Raw genomic sequence first — 24,842 nt, forward strand, 5'->3', positions numbered from 1 at the left:
CAAGTTTTATTTATTTGCTTTGAAATAAAAAAAAAAAAATCTTTTTTAACCTAAAAAATGCTTTCAGAGGCACCTAAATGGCTTAGTTGTTTAAGCGTCCGACTCTTGATTTTGGCTGGGGTCATAATCTCAGGGTTGTGAGATTGAGCCCTGTGTCAGGCTCAGCATTCAGCATGCCTAAGATTCTCTCTCCCTCTCCCTCTGCCCCTCACCCCCACCCCACTTGAATGCTTTTTTTTCTCTCTCTCTCTCTAAAAAAAAAAAGGGCTTTGAGCCCAAGGTGATATATTGAATTGTTGAATCACTGTATCATATATGTGAAACTAATGTAACACTGCAAATTAACAAAAATAAAAAGTTTGAAAAATCCTCTGAGGTACAGCATACCCACCATGACATTCACTCCATATTCAGACTCACATACAACTTTTCTAATCTAGAGGCAGGGACAGTAGAACTTCTTTTAGTGGTTATTTTGCTAACTATATGGACAATTAATCTAGAGAGCCTACTATCCCAAGGATTCCCCTCACCATGGTCTGCTCCCACCCCCATGCCTATTAAGCCACTCTTTCTATGGTTTACTCTTCATGACACAATGGCTATCTTCATCTTCATTAGGATGGGGAGAGGGGGAACTGGAGGGAATAGAAAGAAATCCTGTATCTCTTTCAACACTGCATTCCTTCCTTACTCTCAGCAAATAATGTCAATCTTTTCAAGGGCTTGGAATAAGCCTTCAGGAAGGCCCCTGCTAATCAACATAAAGGAAATAAGGTGAAATAATTCGATGTTTTTCTTGATTTGAAAGGCAAGTTTTGGGGTGCTTCATTCCATTAAGTGTCTGCTTTGGCTCAAGTCATGACCCCAGAGTCCCAGGATTGAGCCCCACATTGGGCTCCCTGCTCAGTAGGGAGTCTGCTTCTCCCTCTGCCCCTTCCCCTGCTTGTGCTCACTCTCTCTCAAATAAGTAAGTAAGTAAGTAAATAAATAAATAAATAAATAGAATCTTTTTTAAAAGGCAAGTTTCTATACCATTCCACTGCTTCATATGAAATAACTATTTTCTTTTCCTTTTTTTTTTTTTTTTGAAATAACTATTTTCTAACTGTCTCCTTGATACTTCCACCTGGCTGTCCAAAAGGCATTCTAAATTGAATACCATCAAAAGCACAGTTTTTTATTTCTCTCCCCCCATATCTATCTCTTCTACAATTTTCGCACTTTAATCAAGGACACTAACCCAATAATGACAAGGTAGCCCTTATTTCCTTCTTAAAATTGAAAAAATGGAGTCTAGAGAGATTAGTGCCGCACGCAAGGTGACATACTAATAAACAGCAGAGCGGGAAGCAGTCTGGATCCAGAATCCAGGCTCATAGTCACTCTACTCTAGCGCCTCTCAACTGTTTACCATGATGCTGAAAAGTCCCCAAATCTCATCCTTTAATCTTTCCTTTCTAGTCCTCTTGCTCCTCAGTCACATCCACTCCACCAATAAATCCTGTCAGATTGAACTGACACATATTTCTCTCCATCTCCCCATACAGCCTTACACTCAACCAGTCACTTCTCACTTGCATGAGCTCATGCCCTCCCACCTGGCCTCCCCATTGCTCTTGTACTCTCACTCCTATTCACTCTCCAGGTAGCTGCCATGCTGACACATTAAAACAAATCAGATGAGTTTGCTTTCATGTCAAACATCCTCTAATAGTTTCCCATTGCCCTCCATTATAAATCCAAAATCCTTACTAGGCTCTGAACTGGTGTGTTAATTTCTTATTGTTGCTATAACAAATTACCACCATCTTAGTGGTTTACGACAACACAAACTTATCTTACAGTTATAAGGTAAGAAGTCCTAAAATCAAGGTATCTCAAGGGCTGTGTTCCTTCTGGTGGGTCCAGGAGAATATCTGTTTCCTTGCCTTTTCTAGCTTCTAGAGACCACAGGCATTCCTTGGCTTGTGCCCCCTTCTTCCAACCTCAGATCACAATATTCCAAACATTGCTTCCACCTTCACAACTACTTTTGTGACTCTGACCCTCTTTCCTCTTATAAGTATCTCTGCAATTATACTTGTAAGTATTTCCTCTTATAATTATCTCTGCAATTACATCAGGCCTGCCCGGATAATCGAGGATAATCTCCCTCTCTCAAAATAGTTAATCGCATGTGCAAAGTTCCTTTTCTCATATAGAATAATATACTCACAGATTCCAGGGATTAAGCCATGAAAATGTTTGGGTACCATTTTTCTGTCTATCACAACTGGCTTTCCTCATGTCCTGTCCTTGGTCAGCAAGTTCAATGGACCTTCCTAATGTCATAACTTTTCAAAGCATCATAAATGATCTACCATGTTAGCAAGCATTATTGGTTGCCTTCTAGACATGCACTATAGCTTTCTTCCTGGCCATCAGAGCTCCATTATCATTATGTTGCTTGGTCTATACTAGTTGTGTTAGTCTTGTTCCCCTTGCCAGTGATTCATTTAGAAGAGTGTATGTAAAAGGTTCCAGCTAACAAGATGTAAAGAAAGGGACTTTGGGACATTTTTTCCTCATTTCTAAGGAGACACCAGAAAAACAGACCCTTCCTGTCTCTGGGCAATCCCATCTGGATGTGGTACCATCTCGTAATCTCAAGGGACTTAGTAGTTCTTTCATAACTCAGTTCTCTAAAAATGGATACTTTGCCTATTTTCTAATTTTTGGAAGTTTTTATATAGGGCAGGAAGCACCAGTTTTATAAACTGAAACAAAAGCATTAGTATTTGTATAGTGCAATTGTATAGTGATATCCTCCAGCTAATTTGTTTGATGGACTTTAGTGATGTATTTCTTACTCCAACTCCAACCTATTCTGATTTTTGTCATTTCTCAAAATTTATATTATAAATTATGTCAAAAACAATTAATAATGGGGCACCTGGGTGGCTCAGTTGGTTAAGTGTCTGCCTTCAGTTTGGGTCATGATCTCAGGGTCCTAGGATTGCACCCCACATCGAGCCCCACATCAGGCTCTGGAGCCTACTCCTCCCTCTCCCTCTGCCTGCTGCTCCCCCTACTTGTGCTCTTTTTCCCTCGCTCTGGCTATCTTTTTCTCTGTGTCAAATAAATAAATAAAATCTTTAAAATATATATATATATATATACATATGAGTAATGAAAAATATCACAAAGTATGTTAATTAATATTAAATGGTAATGTGCCTTCTATATATAGAAAATTCTGTGCCAATTTATCAAGTAAATCAATTCATGTCACAACCACTTAGCTTTATTCCTTTTCCTCAGTATGCTTATTTCTGTAGTTAGCATCTCTCCTAACTGCCAGGACTCCACTCCATATGCTAAAGTCTTGGTGGGTCCACAAATTCCCTTTGAGTTGAGTCAGGTACCAGCCCTACTCCTCTATTCCTGGAATGTGCTTTTGTCACTTATTGAGATCTAAGAAACCAAAGTCACACGGTAGCCATGACTTGATTAGGTTGCCCTCCACAAGAGACATCCATATGGCCAAAACCTCCCTAATGTTACTAGAGGGTGGGGAACAATGGGGTTCTTTGGGGAGGGAGGTAATAGCATTTGCTTCTGTCATGCTTGTTCTCTTCCTGGGTCCAGTGAATCATCCAAGGACCTTCTGTCCACTCATTCCTTCAACCTCCGCCACTATACACTGATGGTTGAATTATTGTATTTATTGTACTATTAACCACAGTGCTATAAAGCTAGAATATTTGATTTCTTTTGTTTTTCAAAGACAAATTATTTTGCTACAAATAACTCAAGAATACATTAATTTAGTAAGGCATTTTTGGAATTTGTTCTTCCTTGTGCTGCTAAGAATTTTATTAAACACATTGTTCTTAGGAGTAGTCCATAGTCAACACAACATCTCGTTGCTAAGCATTCTAAATATTTATGTCTGATGAGGTTCATGCTTCCAAAATACAGGAACTGAAAACCAGAGCTACCAGATAACATACCACAAAGTAAAAAAAATTTTTTTTCAAAGATTACATAAATTCTATTTTAGTATTGTAATTATAGATGTATGATATTTATACCATAAAGTAATTTTTTAAAAGATTTTATCTATTTATTTGACACAGAGAGAGATCACAAGTAGGCAGAGAGGCAGGCAGAGAGAGAGAGAGAAAGGAGGAAGCAGGCTCCCTGCTGAGCAGAGAGCCCGATGCAGAGTTTGATCCCAGGACCCTGAGATCATGACCTGAGTTGAAGGCAGAGGCTTTAACCCACTGAGCCACCCAGTGGGTGGCTCAGTGGGTTAAATGTCTGGCAAATTCTAATTAAAACATTCCAGCTAATTTGTTTGATACCATAAAGTAATTTTTGAAGCTTCTGAAGTAAATCCATTTCTAAAAGCAATAGTGCTCTGGGTATTTTACAAGGGCATTTTCTTGTCATCTGTTTTCCAATTTTTCTTTCTCACTTATATAAAGTGTAAGTACTCCAGAATTTCAAAGATACTCAGATACTTCTTCAAAGATACTCTTTTTTTTTAACTTGAAATTGGTAATTGAATGGATAATAAAGAGACACGTCAAGAGAAAAAAAATACGGGAGCCTGCTTCCTCCTCTCTCTCTGCCTGCCTCAGCCTACCTGTGATCTCTATCTGTCAAATAGATAAATAAAATCTTTAAAAAAATAAGAGAGAGAGAGAGAAAAAGAATCAGAATATTTCACATTGAGTTACATTTGAACAATCAGGGAAAGCTTTAATACATGACTAGGTTAAGTTTCTTATTGAGTGAAATTCTTATTTCACGTATTTAAAAATATTTACCTGTCCTTTAATATACAAGACAAGCCAGAAAAGTGCCTGAGAAAAGCAGACCACACTCACAATGAAATCACTGCCAAAAGAGTCACAGAGAACAGATGGTAAGGGTGGGGGAGGTCTTTCTAAAATCTACAGATTGTTCAATGTTTACCATCTTACATGAGCTTTTCTTTATAGTTGTCAATCTTGGTCACTGCCTTCTGAAGGTTTAGCCCAAGGGCCTCTACTTGACCTTGTAAATCTGAAATGACACAATGTATTCATCTGATTAGTACATTCAAAATGTCCAGATAGTTTCAGAATGTAAACCATATTCTTTGAGAACTGCCACTCAGTTCCTGCAGCATGCTACAGCTGTTTACTCTGGTTTGCCAAGATATGCAGCCCATCTCTCCAGAAGCCCCTCAGAATTAATGGTTTTTGACAGATCTAATTTATTGGCCTCTTTCTGCCCCCAACATCTTGCTAATTTAGCCTATAGTGAATAAGCTAAATTTTATTAATGTTTTTAAAGTAAATTTATGTTGCTGACACACACATGTATTTTGATCATGTGGCTCACCTCTGATATATCTGACTGCCTGAGCTGGCCCTTGTGGCCTGGAACTGAGAAGGATCACTGAGGCCTCCCTGTAGAACTGAAATAGACAAACCATGTGAGAGGCTCCCAGTAAAGAATCTGTTAACTCTGGGTAGCATCTAAGAGGCATTTTAATGACTTTCGAAGCTAAGAAAATACAAGCAGGAAATTGGCTTCCATGGACTGGGGAATTCAAGCAGTGTTTGAAAAAGATTATTCAAGCAGCCGTGTCTAATGCGTGTGGATGCAGAACTAAAACTAAAGCAGAAAGAACAAATAGCTTGAATGAAGTAGGTCCTGCCATTAGCCTGTGTGTGGGAACTATGATCCGAATCCCCACTGCAATGACAGCCCTTGTTGGCACTCTAGTTGAGAGAAAGGTAGAAAACAAATTTAGATGGACTAACTGGTTTCTATGGAGAAAATAATTTAACACACTGGAACTATAAAAATCTATTTACACCTGCTCAGATATGTTTTAATAACATAGTTTTAATAGTAAACTTTAAAATCTTTTTTTTTAAAGATTTTATTTATTTATTCGACAGAGAGAGATCACAAGTAGGCAGAAAGGCAGGCAGAGAGAGAGAGAGAGAGGAGGAAGCAGGCTCCCTGCTGAGCAGAGAGCCCGACGCAGGACTCGATCCCAGGACCCTGAGATCATGACCTGAGCCAAAGGCAGCGGCTTAACCCACTGAGCCACCCAGGTGCCCTTAAACTTTAAAATCTTTATGTATCCATACACATATACAACATTTCTATATATATCGTCAATCTACCTTCTTTGCTTTGTTTTATGAAGAAAAGCCAGTGCCTTTAAATTAGGAACCAAAACAAAAATCAGAAAACAAAATTACTCTAAATGAATGTTTTAATTAGAATTTGCCAGACATTTAGTATAAATCTTCGTGTTTACCCAGGACTTACACATACATTCTTAATTTTATCCCTCAAACCTCTATCTAGGTGCAAATAGCCCATTTTTCAGATAAGGGGAAAAAAAGGAGATACTTTCTGATTCTCTTGCCTGTTATCTTACGATATGCTTTTTATCCCCTCTCTTTCTTTTTGTCTTTAAGATTTTTATTTATTTATTTGACAGACAGAGACCACAAGTAGGCAGAGACGCAGGCAGACAGAGAGGAGGAAGCAGGCTCCCCGCTGAGCAGGGAACCCGACGCAGGGCTTGATCCCAGGACCCTGAGAACATGACCTGAGCCGAAGGCAGAGGCTTTAACCCAGTGAGCCACCCAGGTGCTCCAAGGTATGCTTTTTATTTTTATTTATTTATACGGTTTTTGAAAAAAGGGGAGGGGCAGAAAGAGAGAGAATCTTAAGCAGGCTCCCTGCATAGCACGGAGCCCAAAGCAGGACTCAATCTCATGACCCTGAGATCATGACATTAGCAGAAATGAAGAGCCGGCTGCTTAACCCACTGAGGCACCCACGTACCGCTTGCCTAATATCTCACAATGAATTAATGCATTAGCCAACAGTTAAACTGACAGAATGTTTTTAAGTCAACTGAGGGGATCAATTTGAAAGAATGGCCCCTCAAAGTAAACGCCAATAAGGACTTAACTCATAGATAATATTTTGGGGTACCTTTTCCCCAGTTATCAAGTGATATCATTATATGTGGGAAAAGATCATATACATATAGATAATTTATTTTTGAATGTGTCCTTCTGAAATAAAGCAATCTCTTATGAACACTGCTCGATGGATTGTTTAGTCATTAAGTTCATATGGACTTGCAAAGGGGTTCTCTTCACACAGGCATAGCCAAAAGATTTCAGCCCATCCTCTGAAGAATAAGGAAGGAAGGTGGTTAGTGTTTGTTGATGGTGTACTCTGCGGCACTGTGCAAAATGCTTTTTCCTATATCATTTCATTTATAGTCACAACTACCATAAAAAACAAATACATATTTTTACTAATACAGACTCTAAGAAGCAGAGTAATTAACTAACTTATCAAAGGTGACATAACTAGTAAGAAGTGCTCCCATGATTAAAACTCAGATTAGACTCATCCTGAAGTCCTTATCTTTCTAACTCTCCTACATGGCTCTCAAATTACAAAAGCTACAAGGGGATATGATATTTGTCCGTGAAAGTATGGTTAGTGTAGCTACAGATCTGTTGAACATATCTAAGAATTGTTAAAAAGGCATACTTAAGATGGATGAAAAGTATTTTACATAAAATATGTAGTATATTAGCAAAATGTCTAACTCCAAGAGGGTTTAGATTTAATTTTTAAAAGCTTTAAAAATTAATATAATAAATGAAAGATATTAAGACAAACATGATATCATTGTGACCAATTTTATAAGACTGACTTCAGAGAGAACAGTTATGGCTTTTTATTAATGTCCCTCGGTGCTTTCGTCAAAACATAATGTTAAACTAGATGAAGCATGGGTCTGAGCCCATGTAACAAATTTCATGTTATCACTTCCAAATATAGCTATTGTTAAGAGGAAGATTTGATTATCTTGAAAACAAATTCCAAATAATTGGTACTTGATATGTGAATTTTATACAGTTAATTCTCAATCACCCCAAAATTATAATAGTAGATAATAAAAATGGTAGCTAAATAAATCCCTATTTTTATAGCATTTATAGCATTTTAAATCCCTATTTTATATCATTGAAAAGAGAGAGAGCGCAGGAGAGAGCATAAGAGAGCACAGGGGTGAGGGGCAGAGGGAGAAGGAAAGAGAGAACCTCAAACCGACTCACCATTGAGCAAGGAATCTGAAGTGGAACTTAATGCAGGGCTTGATCTCACCACCCTAAGGTCATGACCTGAGCTGAAATCAAGAGTCGGAGGCTTGACCAACTGAGCCACCCAGGTGCCCTGCTTTGGAAAGTATTCTTAAGCTCACATTTGAATATAAATGTGCATCACAGTTCCAGAATTTACTAGGTTTAAAGGAAAATAAACTACACAATCATGACCCACTCAAGAAAGAAAAAGCTACTGTACTTTCCAGTATTATTCTCTCTGCATACCCACTCAAATCTCCCTTTCTCCCTGGCTCAAGATAAGCATAGATAGCTTAGTCTAATTCACAGTGTCCAGTAAATAAAGAAGTCACTTCCTTCAGAAAATTTACTATGTATTTACAGCAACTCTGAGTCAAAATAGGGAAAGGGAATAAATGTTTTTACTCCACAACACAGAAACCACTGAAGGCTGCCATGTGAAGTAAACAGAAACAGAAAATACAAGTTATATCAACAAAGAAATCACTTTATATAAACAGAAGATACCACAGAGAATTGAGGGAAAAAAAGATTCATTATAAATAATCTATAACGTAAACTGACCAGCAGTGTATAATTTAAGAGTTAATATATTTTCATGTTCTCCAAAAAGAAGCACTAAGAATTATTTTAAAAATACACAGAACTTATTATTACTGTTCTGAATGAGGAGTAAGCATGCTACTGGTTTATTATTGGTTCTAGTAGACTAGCAGGGTCATTTTGTTTTTAGAAGCAGAGTGCCTAGTTTCTGTCCTCAATAAAGGAACACAGTTAGGATAAGCACCAGAGAGATTAAGCCACCTGCACAAGACAGCTCCTTCAGTTCCTGAGGCAAGGAGTTCTTAAATAAGTGTATTGTTCTGTGCAGTCCTTCTGCATAGTTAAATAAATTCAACTTCAATTTTCTGTCATTCAGCATGACATTGGATTATGAGGCAAAAGGCCCTAACTGCCTACAAAAAGAAAGGAAGCATTGGCTTTAAACACCATGCAGATGTAAGGCGGAACCCATGGAAACAATCCAAAATTTACAACAGCAAATTCTACTATGATGTGACTGCGTTCTTTGCAGATATTAAATAAGAAGCAAATGATTTTAAATGAACAAGACAAAAAAGAGCTCTTAGCCTCTCTTCATATGAAGCCAGCTGCTTGCTGGATAGCATTACACAGGCATCAGCTTTGGGGTAATTAGTCTTTTAAGAGAATGCTGTTATTCCAAAAGGTTTCTAGAAACTACAAATACAAAAGGTATTCATAGTTAGCTATTTTATAGAAGGATATAAAACATTACAGACACTTGGAGAATATATTTAGCATAACATTTGAGAAAACAATAAATAGAACCTTTATAGTGGAAAGATATTTCAAGTTTAAAGCTTTCTGGATAAACACCAAAAAAAAAAAAAAAAAAAAAATCTGGTTCAAAGTAGAGGAAACTGATTGCAGGTTCAAGAAGCAGAATGAAAGAATAAGCAAGCAAAATTGGCCCCCAGAGATCCCAATCAGGGGAATTTTTTTAAATGAGAAATTGAAGGCTCTGTGTTTTTTTTAATGGTAGAGATAACTGAGGAAGAGGAAAAACAGAAGTTCGCTATTCCCAATACCTTCCTATGACAGGGTAACATAAGGTACATGTAGTACAGGGATCTCTAAGGCCAGACCACCTTATTTTCAAACATGGGCTCTGCTTCTATGAGCTGTGTGACTTTAGGTACATTAGTTTTTTATCTATAAAGTGGTGCCTACGGCATAGGACTAAGAATTAAGAGATTTAAAATATGTAAAGAGAAGAGTGGCAAGCGCATAGTGAGCACTCCCTGCTAGGTCCCATCGGTGGCAGTAGTGAGGCCAGAACCTGGCTCCCACCCTCACTTCCTCTCTGAATCTCAGCATTTTTCACCTTGAGGACCTTATTCTTGCGTTGGGCCAGATGTCACCAGCCGTTATGCTTGTATGGGGAAAGGTGAAAATGAAGGGTTTAACTGCGTATTTTTCTTTAACAATATACAGAGTAACAACAGCCATGTTAAAACTTGTTAAATATGGGTGATGGGTTCACCCACATTTGTTATATTATTCTCTGTATTTTTCTGTGTTTGGCATATTTTATGAAAATATTGTTTGGGGAGGGGTCTTGCTTGCACAGTCATCGATGACAGTATGCTCTGTACTAAGGAGTCTAATCAACTCAGTTCTCTGTGGTCAAAATACAAAAGAAAACAAGGGTTAGAGAACTTGATGTGAAGTGAGGGACAAGGTTGAAAAGTTAAAGACAACGTATTCACTTCTGTGATTAGCTAGCTAGAGGGCTATATGGTAATCGGGAAGTTTGTTAGCTTAATTTTTAAGACACTGGGACATATTATTTGGATTTGGGAATGATCCATTTTAGAGGGAACCATTCTAGGGCATTCGTGAATTTGCTTATGTGTGGAAAAAGAGTACTTTTTGCAAGTGTTTTTAAAAACTACCCAAGTGTTGTTAGGCTATGCATCTCATTTTAATTCTTACTTGTCTTCTACCCATGTAACCATATATAAAAGTGATTCATTTCTTTCAGACTGTCATATAATATCTAATGTGTGTACATGTCATTTTACTGATCTAGGCCTATAGTGATGGAACCTGGTTGCTTGCAACTTGTGTCACTGTAAATAATCCTGTGATAAAAGTTTTTACCCCTCTTCTTGAGTACTTATGGGGGAGTTTTTCTGCAGCATGTCCCCAGAACAAACTTATGAGGCCATAGGCATACATACACTTAATTAATGCCAAATGGTTCCCAGGATGGAGGCACCAGTGTACATTTCCACCTCACTAAATGAAGGCCCCTGCTTTCCTAATACTTAATAGAAAGAATTATTTACTTTTTTTTTTTTTTTTTTTGGCCAATCCACAGGGTGCAAAATAGTGTCTCATTGTTGGTTTAATCTGCAGTTCTCTGCTCACTATTGAAACTGATCATCTCATTTTACACTTCTTAGTCATTCCTGTCTCTCTTTTCATGATTTGCCTTTTTTCCTCCAGTCTCTTTTCTATCTACTCCAATAGAGCTTTCTTCTTCACTCCTCCACAGAAAACAGCTCTTTTTAAAAAATTTTTTTTAAAGATTTTATTTAAATTCTAGTTAGTTAATATATAGTGTATTATTAGTTTCATGCATAGAATTTAGTGATTCATCAGTTGCATATAATACCTAGTGTTCATTACATCATTAATGTCCATCACTCAGTTACTCCATCCCCCCACCAACCTCTCCTCCAGCAACCCTCAGTTTCTTTCCTATGGTTAAGAATCTTCTAAGCTTTGCCTCCCTCTTTGTTTTTTTTTTTTTAATTTTTTTAATCCCTCTTTGTTTTTAATCTTACTTTATGTTCCTTCCCTTCCCCTATGTTCATCTGAAATAGCTCTTTTTAAAGTTATGAACGACATACTATCCTGGCAATTCCAAAATTCAATTCTCTGTTCTTATATAATTCAACCTTTTAACAGCATTTGACACAACTGTTTACTTCCTCTTTGAAACACTCCTCTTGTCTCCATTAAACTATACTCTCTAGTTTCTTCCCACCTCATTGGCTAATTGTTTCTCAGTTTCTGCTGAGGATCCTTATTCATAGAACACTCCAGGGTTCAGTTTGTTAGCCCTTTTCTCTATGTGCATTTTCTCACTAGTGGATCTCATCTAGTCTCATGGCTTTGAATAACATATATAAAGGTGTCTTTCATCATCATCATTATCACAACTAAGGACTGAGTACTTACACTACCAGGCATGACATTCTATGTGCATTACACTAATTTAATCTTAACAATACAAAGTCATTAGAATGTAAATTCTAATTTACATTAGCAGAAACCTTATCTGTTATATTCATAGTATTTGAGACATGGAAGGTATTCAAAAAATAATTGTTGAATGAATAAATGAAATGTTGTAGATAGAAGAAATAAGAATGCCTACAATTAAATGCTTAAATTTATGTATCTAGGGTTTAAAAGGCATGGAAGAGAAAGAGTTGTGCAGTTTTCATTGATAATATCTAATATGTATCTTGGCATTAAAATGCAAACTTTCTTATAAATAGGTAATTTTACTTCACTAGACACTCATTGAGTATCTACTCTGTTATAGGTAGGGTCCGTGCAAACTGGATTCATCCATAAATACCAATAGGATATATTACCCTGTCATTAGAGAAATTATAATGAAGTACCTCCTTTTGCCTTCAAGATGATGAATAATGTCTTAGATAACAAATCAATAACCCCTTTAATCCTAACTGTTTTATTTCTCCAATATTTTAAATGACTTTATTTAGTTAGGTGGTTAATTATATGGCTGAAATTGCGGGATTTTTGATCAGATATAACTGATGTGAATGAACATACTCAGTATGTTGCTTTTAGAGGGTATTTATATGTATACATTATTACACCATCGTTTAATGAGCTTAGACTTTTACAAAAGTAAGATCTCACTGAAAATTTTTTAAATGAGCATTAACAGGGGAAACCTTGGCAGATGTAAGAATATATACCAATAATAGAAGAAAGTTCTATAATGAGTATTCAACTGTATCAATTGCAAATTAACATATTTTAACTTTAGCAAACATTTTACAAAGCTCAGATGGTGATACAGCCACTTAGAAAATTCATTTCATTTTAGGGTTTATGTTTCAGAGGTTTGATTCACATCTATTTTGCAACAAGTATACTTGATGTACATTAACATTTTCCACATAATGCCAGAAAGGACTGAAATAACATTTGGAGATTTTAATACATCAGATGCTAGAACAGGTGTGGATATACAGCTAAAAAGTTGTAATTCAGTCCAGATGTAGTTATATTAAACCCAGAAAATTATTTCGCTAGGAGTGTATGGGTATGAGAGAATAGGATTATGCATTAAATCATGCTAAGGAGATAATCAGATATTTAAAATTTGGAAGTGAATTACCTTCTAATAATAAGAATTGAAAATTTACTTCAGAATGCAAAAAAATAAAGTGCTTCTAAACCTTCATTGTAGTGTATTCTAAACATTAAACCAATCCAATATAATATTAAAATAACTCTAACTTATGGGGCACTTATGAAATATTACAAATTATGGATGGATAAGATAAGAGGAGCTTAATTATAATGTCTTTACCCTGATTAAAACTACTCTCTCCCTCAACTGGCAAACAAAGATAATACATCAGTTATCTCATAGGAATAATCCTGATGGATTTAGAAACTACTGAATACTTTAGAATAGTACTCTGTTTTCTGAAAAATTTGTACATATAATTCACAATCATACATCCATATTTTAATGAGTTTTTTTTCAAGACTAGAAAATACTAGTAATCAATATGGACAGGGACCTACTATGAACACAACAGTATTAGCTAAAAATATTTATGGGATAAAAAGGAAAATACTTAGGTTTAATAATAAAGTAAATGAATACATGGAAGATAGAGAAGTCTGGATCTAAAAATATTTAAGACATTTTCAAATAGTGTCATATAACCATATAAACATCCGTTTCTTTAATGAATCAGTGTATTTCACAATCAGAATGCTTACAGAGATTTCTATATGCAGGACAGTTTTATGCAAGACTATGAAAGGGATGAAGTACATGGTCAGCCACACAGGGCTCTGATTCTTGCTACCCTCCTTTCCCTTGCTGTGCTGGGATGGCAGGAAAATAGGCAAAGGGCAAGAATTTCTTCAAAAGATTGCTTTCATACTTTGTGCTAATTGCATTAAACAAATTCTACCACCCAATTACATAATTTAAAAGCATCAAACAAAAAAACAAAGACAGTTTATAATTTGAAGACAAAAGAGATGATAGGGCAACACTCAGATACGTGAAAAGATTTACTATAAGGATATGTATCACAATATTTTAATAGAAAAAAGAGTGAAAACAACCATCCAAAACTAGGATACAATTAAATAAGTTATGATTCACCCTAAATCAAAATACCAAGAATACTTTGACATGGAAAATTTTCAGAAGAGAGGAAATGGGAGACTGGAGATTATAAAACTATTATTCTATTCTTATAAAAAATATATTCAAGACAGAGGGTCTAGGAGGATATGCATCAAATGTTTAGAACTCCCTCTGAATGTTGAGATTTCCCAATCATGGTTTATTTGGGTAACCGAAAACAAAAGAATCATATTAAAGTAGCCTAAAACATACCCATACCCATCTCATCACCCATTACATAACCCATCAGGAGTTCCCATAACCTATCATTAGGTGTCTACTGTCCTCTTCTGCCTACCCCATATGGAAGCTTGTGCTTATCACCAGTACTGGAAATGGTCTGGTACAATAGCTCTCCTGAAGTATAAATTAATGATAGCAAGATATATGTTTTAATGCTCCCATGTGGTGGAATTTGAGTTAAGAGCCCAAGTTCTGGCAGCACAGTTCTAGAGTCAGGTTCCAATTGTGCTGTAACTGTGTGGCTTTGGACAAATGACTTTATTCCTCAAAACCTTGGTAATCTCATCAGTAAACTAGAGATAATAAAAGTGATTAATCTAGAAGGGCAGGAGGGTAATGATAAATGAGTACACTGTGACTATATTGTGCATGGCACGTGGTTAGTAATTCATGAATATTAGCTATTTAGACTGTTGTAGGAAAGCTACCTGAATGCATAGGAATGACTTTTGTTTTTTAATGATGTAAGGATAGTATTAGTGATTAGCAAGGAGGAGAGGGATGCTGGTAAGAGCTGAGACACTGGACACAGGGCATGTGGGGTGGTCATTTATTTCTCATTCTGACAGAGTAGCTATTACTCATGCTATTGGCCCAGAAAGTAGATAATCTGTAAATGTCTATGAGCAGTAGTTGTGTGCCTGGGTGAGTCCATGAGTGAAAGAGTGACTAGTATTGTTAAAGCTAACCAAGGCTGACTAGAATATAAATTAGTGGAGGCAAATGGACCTTTGGGCAAACAGGAATTAAAATTCATAGTTTTCCTTTATTATTAAAAGAGTACTTTTTAAATTCTAATACTTTAGCTCAAGTATAATAATTTGGTTGACTATTATACCAGGAAAACCAACTTAAAATGTAGTTAAATATTCTATATTTGTGTAATTCTTTAGGGGTTACTACATTTTATTTTTTTAATTCTCTTAATGCTCTAAGATAGGTTCGAGCTCTAAGATAGGTCATATTTCCATTCCTAAGATAGGTCATATTTCCTTTTTACTGGTGCAGTAATTGAGTCAAAGAAATTAACAGCTTATCCAAAGTCCCGTAAAAGGACTGTTTTTACAGAGCCAGAAAGCAGAAGTATTTGACTGCTGGAACACTATTTTTTTTAACTGAGCCACATTGCTCATTATGACTATTTTTTGCCTTAATAGAGAAGCTGCTAATTAAGGAATAAAACATTTCCACATGTTACAACAGATATGCTAAGTCAAAGAAGTCAGATATGAAAGATTACATATTATATGGTTCTATTTACATGAAATGTCCATACCAGGTAAATCTATGGAAACAGAAAGTAAATTAATAATTGATGGGGGAAGGGAAGCAAGGTATAGGTAGGGATTGTCAAAGACCATGATGTTTGTTTTTGGGAGGATAGAAAGACTCTAGATTTTGATGGTGGTCACATACATCTATAGGTATCCTGAAAACTATTTACCTGTACACCTAAAATGGGTGAATTTTATGGTATTTAAATTATTTCTTGATAAGGCTATTTTTAAAAAATGCAATGAAGATGTTAAAATATATGCAAAATAACTTTATTAAAATATTTGTGTTATTTATTACACCAAAAAGCTTATTGAAAAATAATGTAAGTTTTCTCAGTTGGAATAAATTAGGAATTGGTCAAATAAATTTTAGGAAAGACGATAATGCTGAAATGATTTATCTGAACTCCATCTTCCAATATTTGTGACTACTGACAAAAAGTAAAGGACATTTTATCCTGCCAGGTGAAAGGAAAATCATTTAAGGGACTGATTTGTGGGTCACAATGACCTCTGAGAAGAGTATTATCAATTTAAATAAATTGTGCACTTTGGAGGTTATATTTGTATAAGCTAAACATAAAATTACAAAACTTATGTAAATAAATCTTTAAAAAAGAGCCAAGAATTTAGTCTTCAAAATTTTATATGTTTACTTTCCTGTAAAAAAGATTAAATTTTGACATTAAGAATTAGGCTGCTATAGGGCGCCTGAGTGGCTCAGTCTGTTAAGCATCTGCCTTCAGCCCAGGTCATGATCTCAGGGACCTGAAATCAAGGCCCACATCAGGCTTCCTGATCAGCCAGGAGCCTGCTTCTCCCTCTCCTCCCCACTCACGCTCACTGGTCATGATTGTGCTCTCTGTCACTATCTTTGTCTCTTCTGTCAAATAAGTAAATAAGTAATCTTTTAAAAAAAAGAATTAAGCTGCTATTAATAGCTTATTATTTACTTTTAAACCACTATTAAACTATATGGGCCAGGGTTATCACTTGAATTTCAATTTTTGAATGTCTATATTTTAAAAGATAAAGGGAAATGTGGAAAAAACAAGGCTAAAATTTTTAATGTAGAAAAATGATCATGAAAATTCTAAACCTGAATCAAAGTTGAAATTGTTTAATGGTGATTTAAAAGAAAAAATAAAAATGTAAAAATAAGAACATTTATTTAACTTTGGAAACAAGCAAATGGCATCAGAATTAGAACCAAATTACAGCACAATATTGCCCAGAGGGGCCTCCAAGGCCTTAGTCCAACCCACCCATTGCCTAGATGTGGACACAAACTCATCAGGGAGAAATGGCATGTCAGAGTCACATGACTAATGTCTAGTCATCAACTTCTGATTCTTGGCCCAATGTGCTTTCATTTAATACAAGATTAGTGGGAAATGTTAATAGGGGGTAGGTGGAGAGACATAACAAAGAGATAGTTATATATTTTTAAATGGAGAAAGTAAGTTTATCTAAAGGTGAATTCTAAAAGTAAGAGAACTGGGAATACAAAATATTAGAATGATTTTTAAATTTTTTTTTTAAGGGAACACAATAATGACATAATAGTGAGCATAAATCTACACTTGATCTTAGCCAAAAGGCCGAGAAGCGATAGTGAGCATAAATCTAAAATTGCAAGTATAATATTTCTCCAAACTCCTTTTACTAAGTCCTCATTACCATGATATCAACCAGACAAGGACACTATAAGAAAAGAAACTTACAGGCCAAAATCCCTGATGAACACAGATGCAAAAATCCTAATGAAATACTAGCAAACCAAATTCAACCATACATTAAAAAGGATCATAAACCCTAATCGAGTGGGATTTAGGCCAAGGATGCAAGGATGGTTCAATGTCCACAAATAAATCTATATGATACACCATGTTAACAAAATGAAGGATAAAAATAATATGATCATCTAAACAGATACAGAAACAGCATTTGATAAAATTCAACATCTACTTATAGTAAAAATTCTCAATAAAATAGGTACGAACGAAAAGTACTTCAACATAGTAAAACCATATGTGATAAGCCCACATCTAATACCACACTCGATGATGAAACACTGAAAGCTTTTTCTCTAAGATACAGGAATAAGACAAGGATGCCTACTCTTGCTACTTTACCCAAAACAGTATTAGAAATCCTAACCAGAGAAATTAAGGAAGAAAAAGAAATAGGCATCAAAATTAAAAAGGAAGTAAATGGTCATTATATGCAGATGACATAATATTATATATATGGGAAACCCTAAAAACTAAACCAAAAATTTTAAGAACAAATAGATGTTGCAGGATACAAGGTCAATAAGCAATAATCTGTTGTGTTTCTCCCTAATAGCAAACTATGAGAAAGAGAAATTAGGAAGACAATTTCATTTGCATTTGCATCAAAAAGAATAAAATATCTAGGAATAAATTTAACCAAGGAGGAAAAAGGCCTGAACACTGAAAACTATCAGACATTAATGGAAGAAACTGAAGGAGACACAAACAAATGAAAAGATATTCTGTGTTCATGGATTAGAGGAATTAATATTGTTAAAATGCCCATATTACCCCCCAAAAATTATCAGTGCAATCCCTGTTAAAATTCCATCAACATTTTTCACAGAAATAGAACAAATCAGCCTAAAATTTGTATAGAACCACGAAAGATTCTGAAGAGCTAAAGCAATCTTGAGAAAGAATAGCAAAGCTGAAAGCATCATGCTGTCTAACTTCAAACTTTCTTACAAAGCTATGATAATCAAAACTTTTGTATTGGCATAAAGACAAATATATAGATCAATGGAACAGAACTCAGAGCACAGAAACCCAAACATTTATGGTCAATTAGTTTACAACAAAAGAGCCAAGAATAGACGGTAAGGAAAAGACACTCTTTTCAATAAATGGTGCTGGGTAAACTGGACGGCTACATGCAAAAGAATGAAACTGGACTACTATCATATACCATATACAAAATTTAACTCAAAATGTATTAAACACTTGAATGTAAGACCTGCAGCCATAACATTCCTAGAAAACATGGGTGGTAACCTCCTTGATACTGGTTTTGGCAATGATGCTTTAGATTTTACATCCAAAGCAAAGGCAATAAAAGCAAAAAATCGACAATTAGGACTACATCAAACTAAAAAGCTTCCAAATAGCAAAGGAAACCACCAGCAAAATTTAAAGGCAATGTACCAAATTGGAGAAAACATTTGCAAATCATGTATCTGATAAGAGATTAATATCTAAAACACATAAAGAACTCATACAACTCAACAGTCATAAAGCAAACAATCAGATTAAAAAGTGGGCAGAGGATCTGAATAGCCATTTTTCTAAAGAAGATATACAGATGGTCAACAGGCACATGATGAGGTGCTCAACATCACTAACCACTGTGGAAATACAAATCAAACCACACTGACCTATCACTTCACACCTGTTAAGATGCTTATTATCAAAAAGACAAGAGGTAACAAGTGTTGGTAAGACTGTGGAGAAAAGGGAACCCTTGTGTATTATCAATGAGAATGAAAAGTGGTGGTATAGCTACTATGGAAAACAGCATGGACATCCTGAAACATTTAAGAATAGAACTATGATGTGGTACAGCAATTCCACTTTTGGGTATTTATCCGAAGAAATTAAAACACTAACTTAAAAAAATATATGCACCCCAATGTTCATTGCAGCATTATTTATAATAGCTAAGATATGGAAACAACCTATGTACCCATTCCTGGATGAGTGGATAAAGAAAATGCGGTACATATACAATGTGGTATTAGTCATTAAAAAAAAATGAAATCTTGCCAGGGATGGACCTTGGGGGCATTATGCTAAATGAAGTAAGTCAGATAGAGAAAGACAAATACTGTATGATCTCACTTACGTGTGGAATCTAAAATATATTCAAATATATGAATATGTTTAGTCAGTCAAAAAAGTACATTGACCTTGAACAACATGGGGTCTAGAAGCACTGACCCCCTGTTCAACTGAAAATCTGTGTATAACTTTTGACTTCCCCCAAACTTAACTGCTAATAGTCTGTTGCTGAACAGAAGCCTTACTAAAAACATAAACAGGCAATTAACACATATCTCATATGTTACATGCATTATATACTATTCTTACAGTGAAACAAGAAAAAAAATTGAGAAAATCATAAGGAAGAGAAAATACATTTACAGTACTGCACTTGTATTTACTGATACCATAAGTTTACATTATTTGTTTGCAAAATGGTCATCTGTCAGTACCCACTTCAATATTTTCTTATATGCTATAAGAGACCATAGATGTCGTATGTGTTACTAACACTAGACATCAAAAATGAAAAGATAATATATGGTCTGTGTTTGTATGTGTAACTTTGATAAATTTTATCTTTTATAATGGATTTGTGTACATTTTATGGTAGTAAATGATAAAACAGACTATTGTCTACGTATGTATATCTATATCTATTATGCATCATGGCATACCTAACTTTTGTATTTTTTGCAATATCTCTAGCCTATACAGTTTGTCATGAGTTTTTTCATATTCGCCCAAATATCCAAAAATATTTCCAATTATATTGGCTGAAAAATAATATGCATATAAGTGGACCTGTGCAATTCAAACCTGTTGTTCAAAGGTCAACTGTATAACATGTTAGCTCATTTAATGAGAGAAAGAATCTAAGAGAGAATAAGAAACTATTAAGAGCATGGATAATAACAAGCTGATTGAAGGACAAGGGAGAATATATAGTATAGGGTCTGAATGAATGCTCTGAAGGAAATAATGGAAGGCAGAAGGTGGAGCAGAGAATTAGGCAAGGAATACAGGAGGGAAGTTGTTCAACTAGTACTAGAAAGGAAGCCGTATTGTGACGCTTATCATTTAAAGCTAGTTCTGCAGCAATGGAGGCCCAGTAAAATGATTCATAGAAAGGATCATAAACCATGCAAATGCTTAGAACTGGATTTAGGATTATAAATAATAAGACATTTACAGCAATCACCAAAATTGAATTTAAATGCTATCTGTTGTTTCCTTGAGAAATTATTACATTTCTTAAAAATAAGACACAGAAAGAGTTATGAGATGAATGATATGTTAGTCTGCCTTTATTTTAATTTGACCAAAGAAAATTTAAAATGCTATGCCCATTATGTTAATTCAGTCATTTATCTGGGGAGAAGGTATCTACTGTGATATGCTGGTTTTGCCTCTTTGCAAATGGTTGACATGATTTCTGGAAAGACATTAATAAGTTGGAAAAGCTATAGATGATGATTATGAAGAAAGGAGAAAATCTTAAGGACATTAGTTGGTTAGTAAGAGAAAAATTAAGCATGCATTTAAAAGAAAGCAGAATAAAAAGTAAGAGTGTTAAAGTTCATGAAAATTATGAAAGTAAATGCCATGTGATGGCAGAAAAAGCACAACTAAAAATAATTTGAATGACAACAAAATTGGAGCTAAAGAAATTTGTAGTCTATTCTTAATATAGAAGAGAAAAATATCTGTCAAGAATGGCTAAAGTTAAAGAGTGCCAGCACATGCATCCAGTGTGGAGTTAGGAAGTCAGAAATCCTGTGAAGACCCATGAAGAGCTGAAGAATACCTGTACACCAGAAGTCAAAGCAACGATGAGGCCAGTTGGCCACATATGGTCAATGTCCAGTAAACACTTGTTGAAAAAATAAAGTTAAACTCAGAGGCATGGTCAGCCCAGGGACAAGAGATGAGGTATGGGAAGAGGCTAATGACTAGGTTCATGGACAGTGGACAGAAATAAAATCAGATGATCCCAAATAGAAAATAGTGAGAGGAGGAGAGCAAGAGGGCAGGTTTGGGTCCCTGGAGGTGAGGACACCTGAGAAAAACCCCAAGAAAGTTTACCAGATTTGTGATACAACACTGCTAAGACTTGAGACAGAAACTTGACTGTCTCTCCTGCACTTGTAGTTTTCTTAAACCATTGTAACCATATTGGAAAAATGAATTAGGAAAAAAGGATACATTGGTACAATCAGTTCACTAGAAGGTGTTTGTGGATAAAGCAAGAGGTACATTTATGAACATTTTTATAAATGTTCTGACAATTTCTAACATGGGCATAAGATTGTGTGGCGGGAGGGTGATAAAAACAAACAAATGAATAAACAAAACAAAATCCCCCAAACCCAGTGCCCTTCATAGGTAGTTTCATAGGAAGTTCTATTTGTCATCACTAGTTGAGATCATTAGAGTCATCTTTAGCTTTAATGATCCTGTCCACTCTGACCTGCCAATTTTAAATAGTTTTAACCAAGAGAGATGTAACAGCCTTTTAACATGCTTTCTCTCTCTGTTAACATAGTTCAGGTGTTACCCATGGAGTGAACCTATTCAGCAGCACCAGAAATGGAATCCTAATTTAGTCTTGAAATTATGCGCCACTTTGCTCTGCAATTACACTATCCTTTAGATGAGTTTATATTGCAGCCATAACTAAACAACCTATACATACAGTACTGAACAGATCAGTCTCTAGCTGCACTTTTGATTTGAATATAGCTGTACTTAAATGAAGGTGAGGTCTTAATGAGTACAGAAACCATAACTAATTAGTACTACAATGTTTTGGTGAGGTTTTTTAATGTAGGAAGTGGAATTTGAGCTAAATCTTAAAAGATGTGTACAGTTCTTTTCTCGTCTTTGAAGAAAGGTAATTAAAATAACAGAGTAATGTAAAAGAGGGGAAGAATCATTTATATTTTTATCACTCTAAAACTTATAAAAATAATATTTTCATGATGCTTTCTGGTTTCCATTCATGAATATATGTATTTTGACATAATTGTAAGGTACATATAATTTTGTCAGTTCTTTAACTATGTAATATTACAATTATAGTATTGCTCATGTTGATACCCCATGTTCATATTGTCATTTTATAAGTCTGGATAATGTTTTAGGTGATGGTATATGATAATTTATTACCCATTTCATTAATGTTGCAGATAAAGTATTTCTAATCACTCACTATTAAAAACATGATCTTTACATATAAATGATTTTTTGTCTTCCATTTCCCAAGCATAGATTCTCAATAAGATTATTACTTGATCACAAAAATTTCTGTGGGTTATAAAAATACATAATTTTTGTCATCAAATGAAAGGAAACTTTATCATTGAAGTCTCTGTACTAATTTTTTAAAAAGATAATTTTTTGTTTATTTAATTATTAGTGATCAAGCATTTTGTGCTTATTATATTTCCTCTGTTTGTTTCTGTTTTTTCAGTCATTTGCCTGCTTGAGGTCTTGGGAGTTTTCACACATAGTTAAATAAATTCTTTATATGATACAGATTGTAACTCTTTGCATAACATATATGATACACACATTTTATTGTCTATCTTCTATCTTTAGGTGATTTGACAGGATACAAAGTCAATGTACAGAAATCAGTTGCTTTCTTATACACTAACAATGAAAATACAGAAAGGGAAATTAGAGAATCGATTCCACTTACCACCAAGAACCATAAGATACCTGGGAATAAACCTAACCAAAGAGGTAAAGGATCTGTACACGAGGAACTACATAACACTCATGAAAGAAATCGAAGAAGACACAAAAAGATGGAAGACCATTCCATGCTCTTGGATCAGAAGAATAAACATTGTTAAAATGTCTATACTGCCTAGAGCAATCTATACTTTTAACGCCATTCCAATCAAAATTCCACCGATATTTTTCAAAGAGCTGGAGCAAATAATCCTAAAATTTGTATGGAATCAGAAGAGACCCCGAATTGCTAAGGAAATGTTGAAAAAGTAAAACAAAACTGGGGACATCATGTTACCTGATTTCAAGCTTTACTACAAAGCTGTGATCACCAAGACAGCATGGTACTGTCAGACACATAGACCAGTGGAACAGAGTTGAGAGCCCAGATATGGACCCTCAACTCTATGGTCAAATAATCTTCGACAAAGCAGAAAAAAATATACGGTGGGAAAAAAGACAGTCTCTTCAATAAATGGTGCTGGGAAAATTGGACAGCTATATGTAGAAGAATGAAACTCGACCATTCTCTTACACCGTACATGAAGATAAACTCAAAATGGATAAAAGACCTCAACATGAGACAGGAATCCATCAGAATCCTAGAGGAGAACATAGGCAGTAACCTCTTCGATATCAGCCACAACAACTTCTTTCAAGATATGTCTCCAAAGGCAAAGGAAACAAAAGCGAAAATGATCTTTTGGGACCTCATAAAGATCAAAAGCTTCTGCACAGCAAAGGCAACAGTCAACAAAACAAAGAGGTTTGGCAGTTTTAAAGTTAAAGATTTAATATTTTTAAAAGGCAAAATCTGTCTATCTTACCCTTTGTAATTTTTTAAAATGTTGTTTTATCACTCCATGATTTGGATAAGTTCTGTAACCTTTTTTTGGTACTAGTTTATCCTGTTATTTTTTTCTTACTGAATTTGAGGTTGATTTATGAGTATTTGATTTATTTTGTTTTAGTTATCCCTATGCCACTTATCACATAATTTAGCTTTTCCCCATTTGTTAATAATGATTCTTACCTTAAAATCTGATTCACCTTCTGAATTTGGTATTGTGTTCTAAAAGTATACATTGCTATTTTTTAAAACTGAAACACATTCCTATAATAACATACCTAAATATGCTAGGGCTAGGTGGCCAAACATGGTTCTTACTTTTCAGACTATTTTTAAAATATATTTTTCCCAAGAGCTGACCCAAGAACAATTGACACCAAGCAACAGAAGCTTTAAGAATTCATTCCAAGATCAACCAGTATTCAGAACCAGAGGAGGAAGTAAGGGGATCAGGTAATATATATACATTACAGTTTCCTAAAAGAATATAAGATATCACATTCTCTAATGTTTTACTGTTCTTCTAAGAAATTATAATATTCAAGAAACTGCTTACTTTCTAAGCCAGATTAAAAGGATGAAATAAAAGAGAAGCAAAAATGAAAATCTTTGTTTTGAAGGAAAATTGTGTTTTTTTTGTTTTGTTTTGTTTTTATAAGGGAGAGAAAGGTGGGGCAGTGTGGGGAACAAGGGCTGGGGCAGAGGGAAAGGAAGAGAGTCTCAAGCAGACTCCACACTAAG

The 24,842-nt window shown here is 35.1% G+C and overlaps 1 protein-coding gene across 2 annotated transcripts in view; it reads right to left on the bottom strand.

Moving 5' to 3' along the window:
• The window catches only part of LEKR1 (leucine, glutamate and lysine rich 1), a 183,687-nt gene that overhangs the window by 58,088 nt on the left and 100,757 nt on the right, over positions 1 to 24,842 (bottom strand). For both annotated transcript variants that reach the window (XM_032343951.1, XM_032343960.1), the window contains exon 7: positions 4,974 to 5,055. In XM_032343951.1, coding sequence (XP_032199842.1) covers positions 4,974 to 5,055 — 82 coding nt within the window. The remainder of the gene's footprint in view (positions 1 to 4,973; positions 5,056 to 24,842) is intronic.

This window comes from Mustela erminea, chromosome 1 (genome assembly GCF_009829155.1).
Source record: "Mustela erminea isolate mMusErm1 chromosome 1, mMusErm1.Pri, whole genome shotgun sequence".
NCBI lineage: Eukaryota > Metazoa > Chordata > Mammalia > Carnivora > Mustelidae > Mustela > Mustela erminea.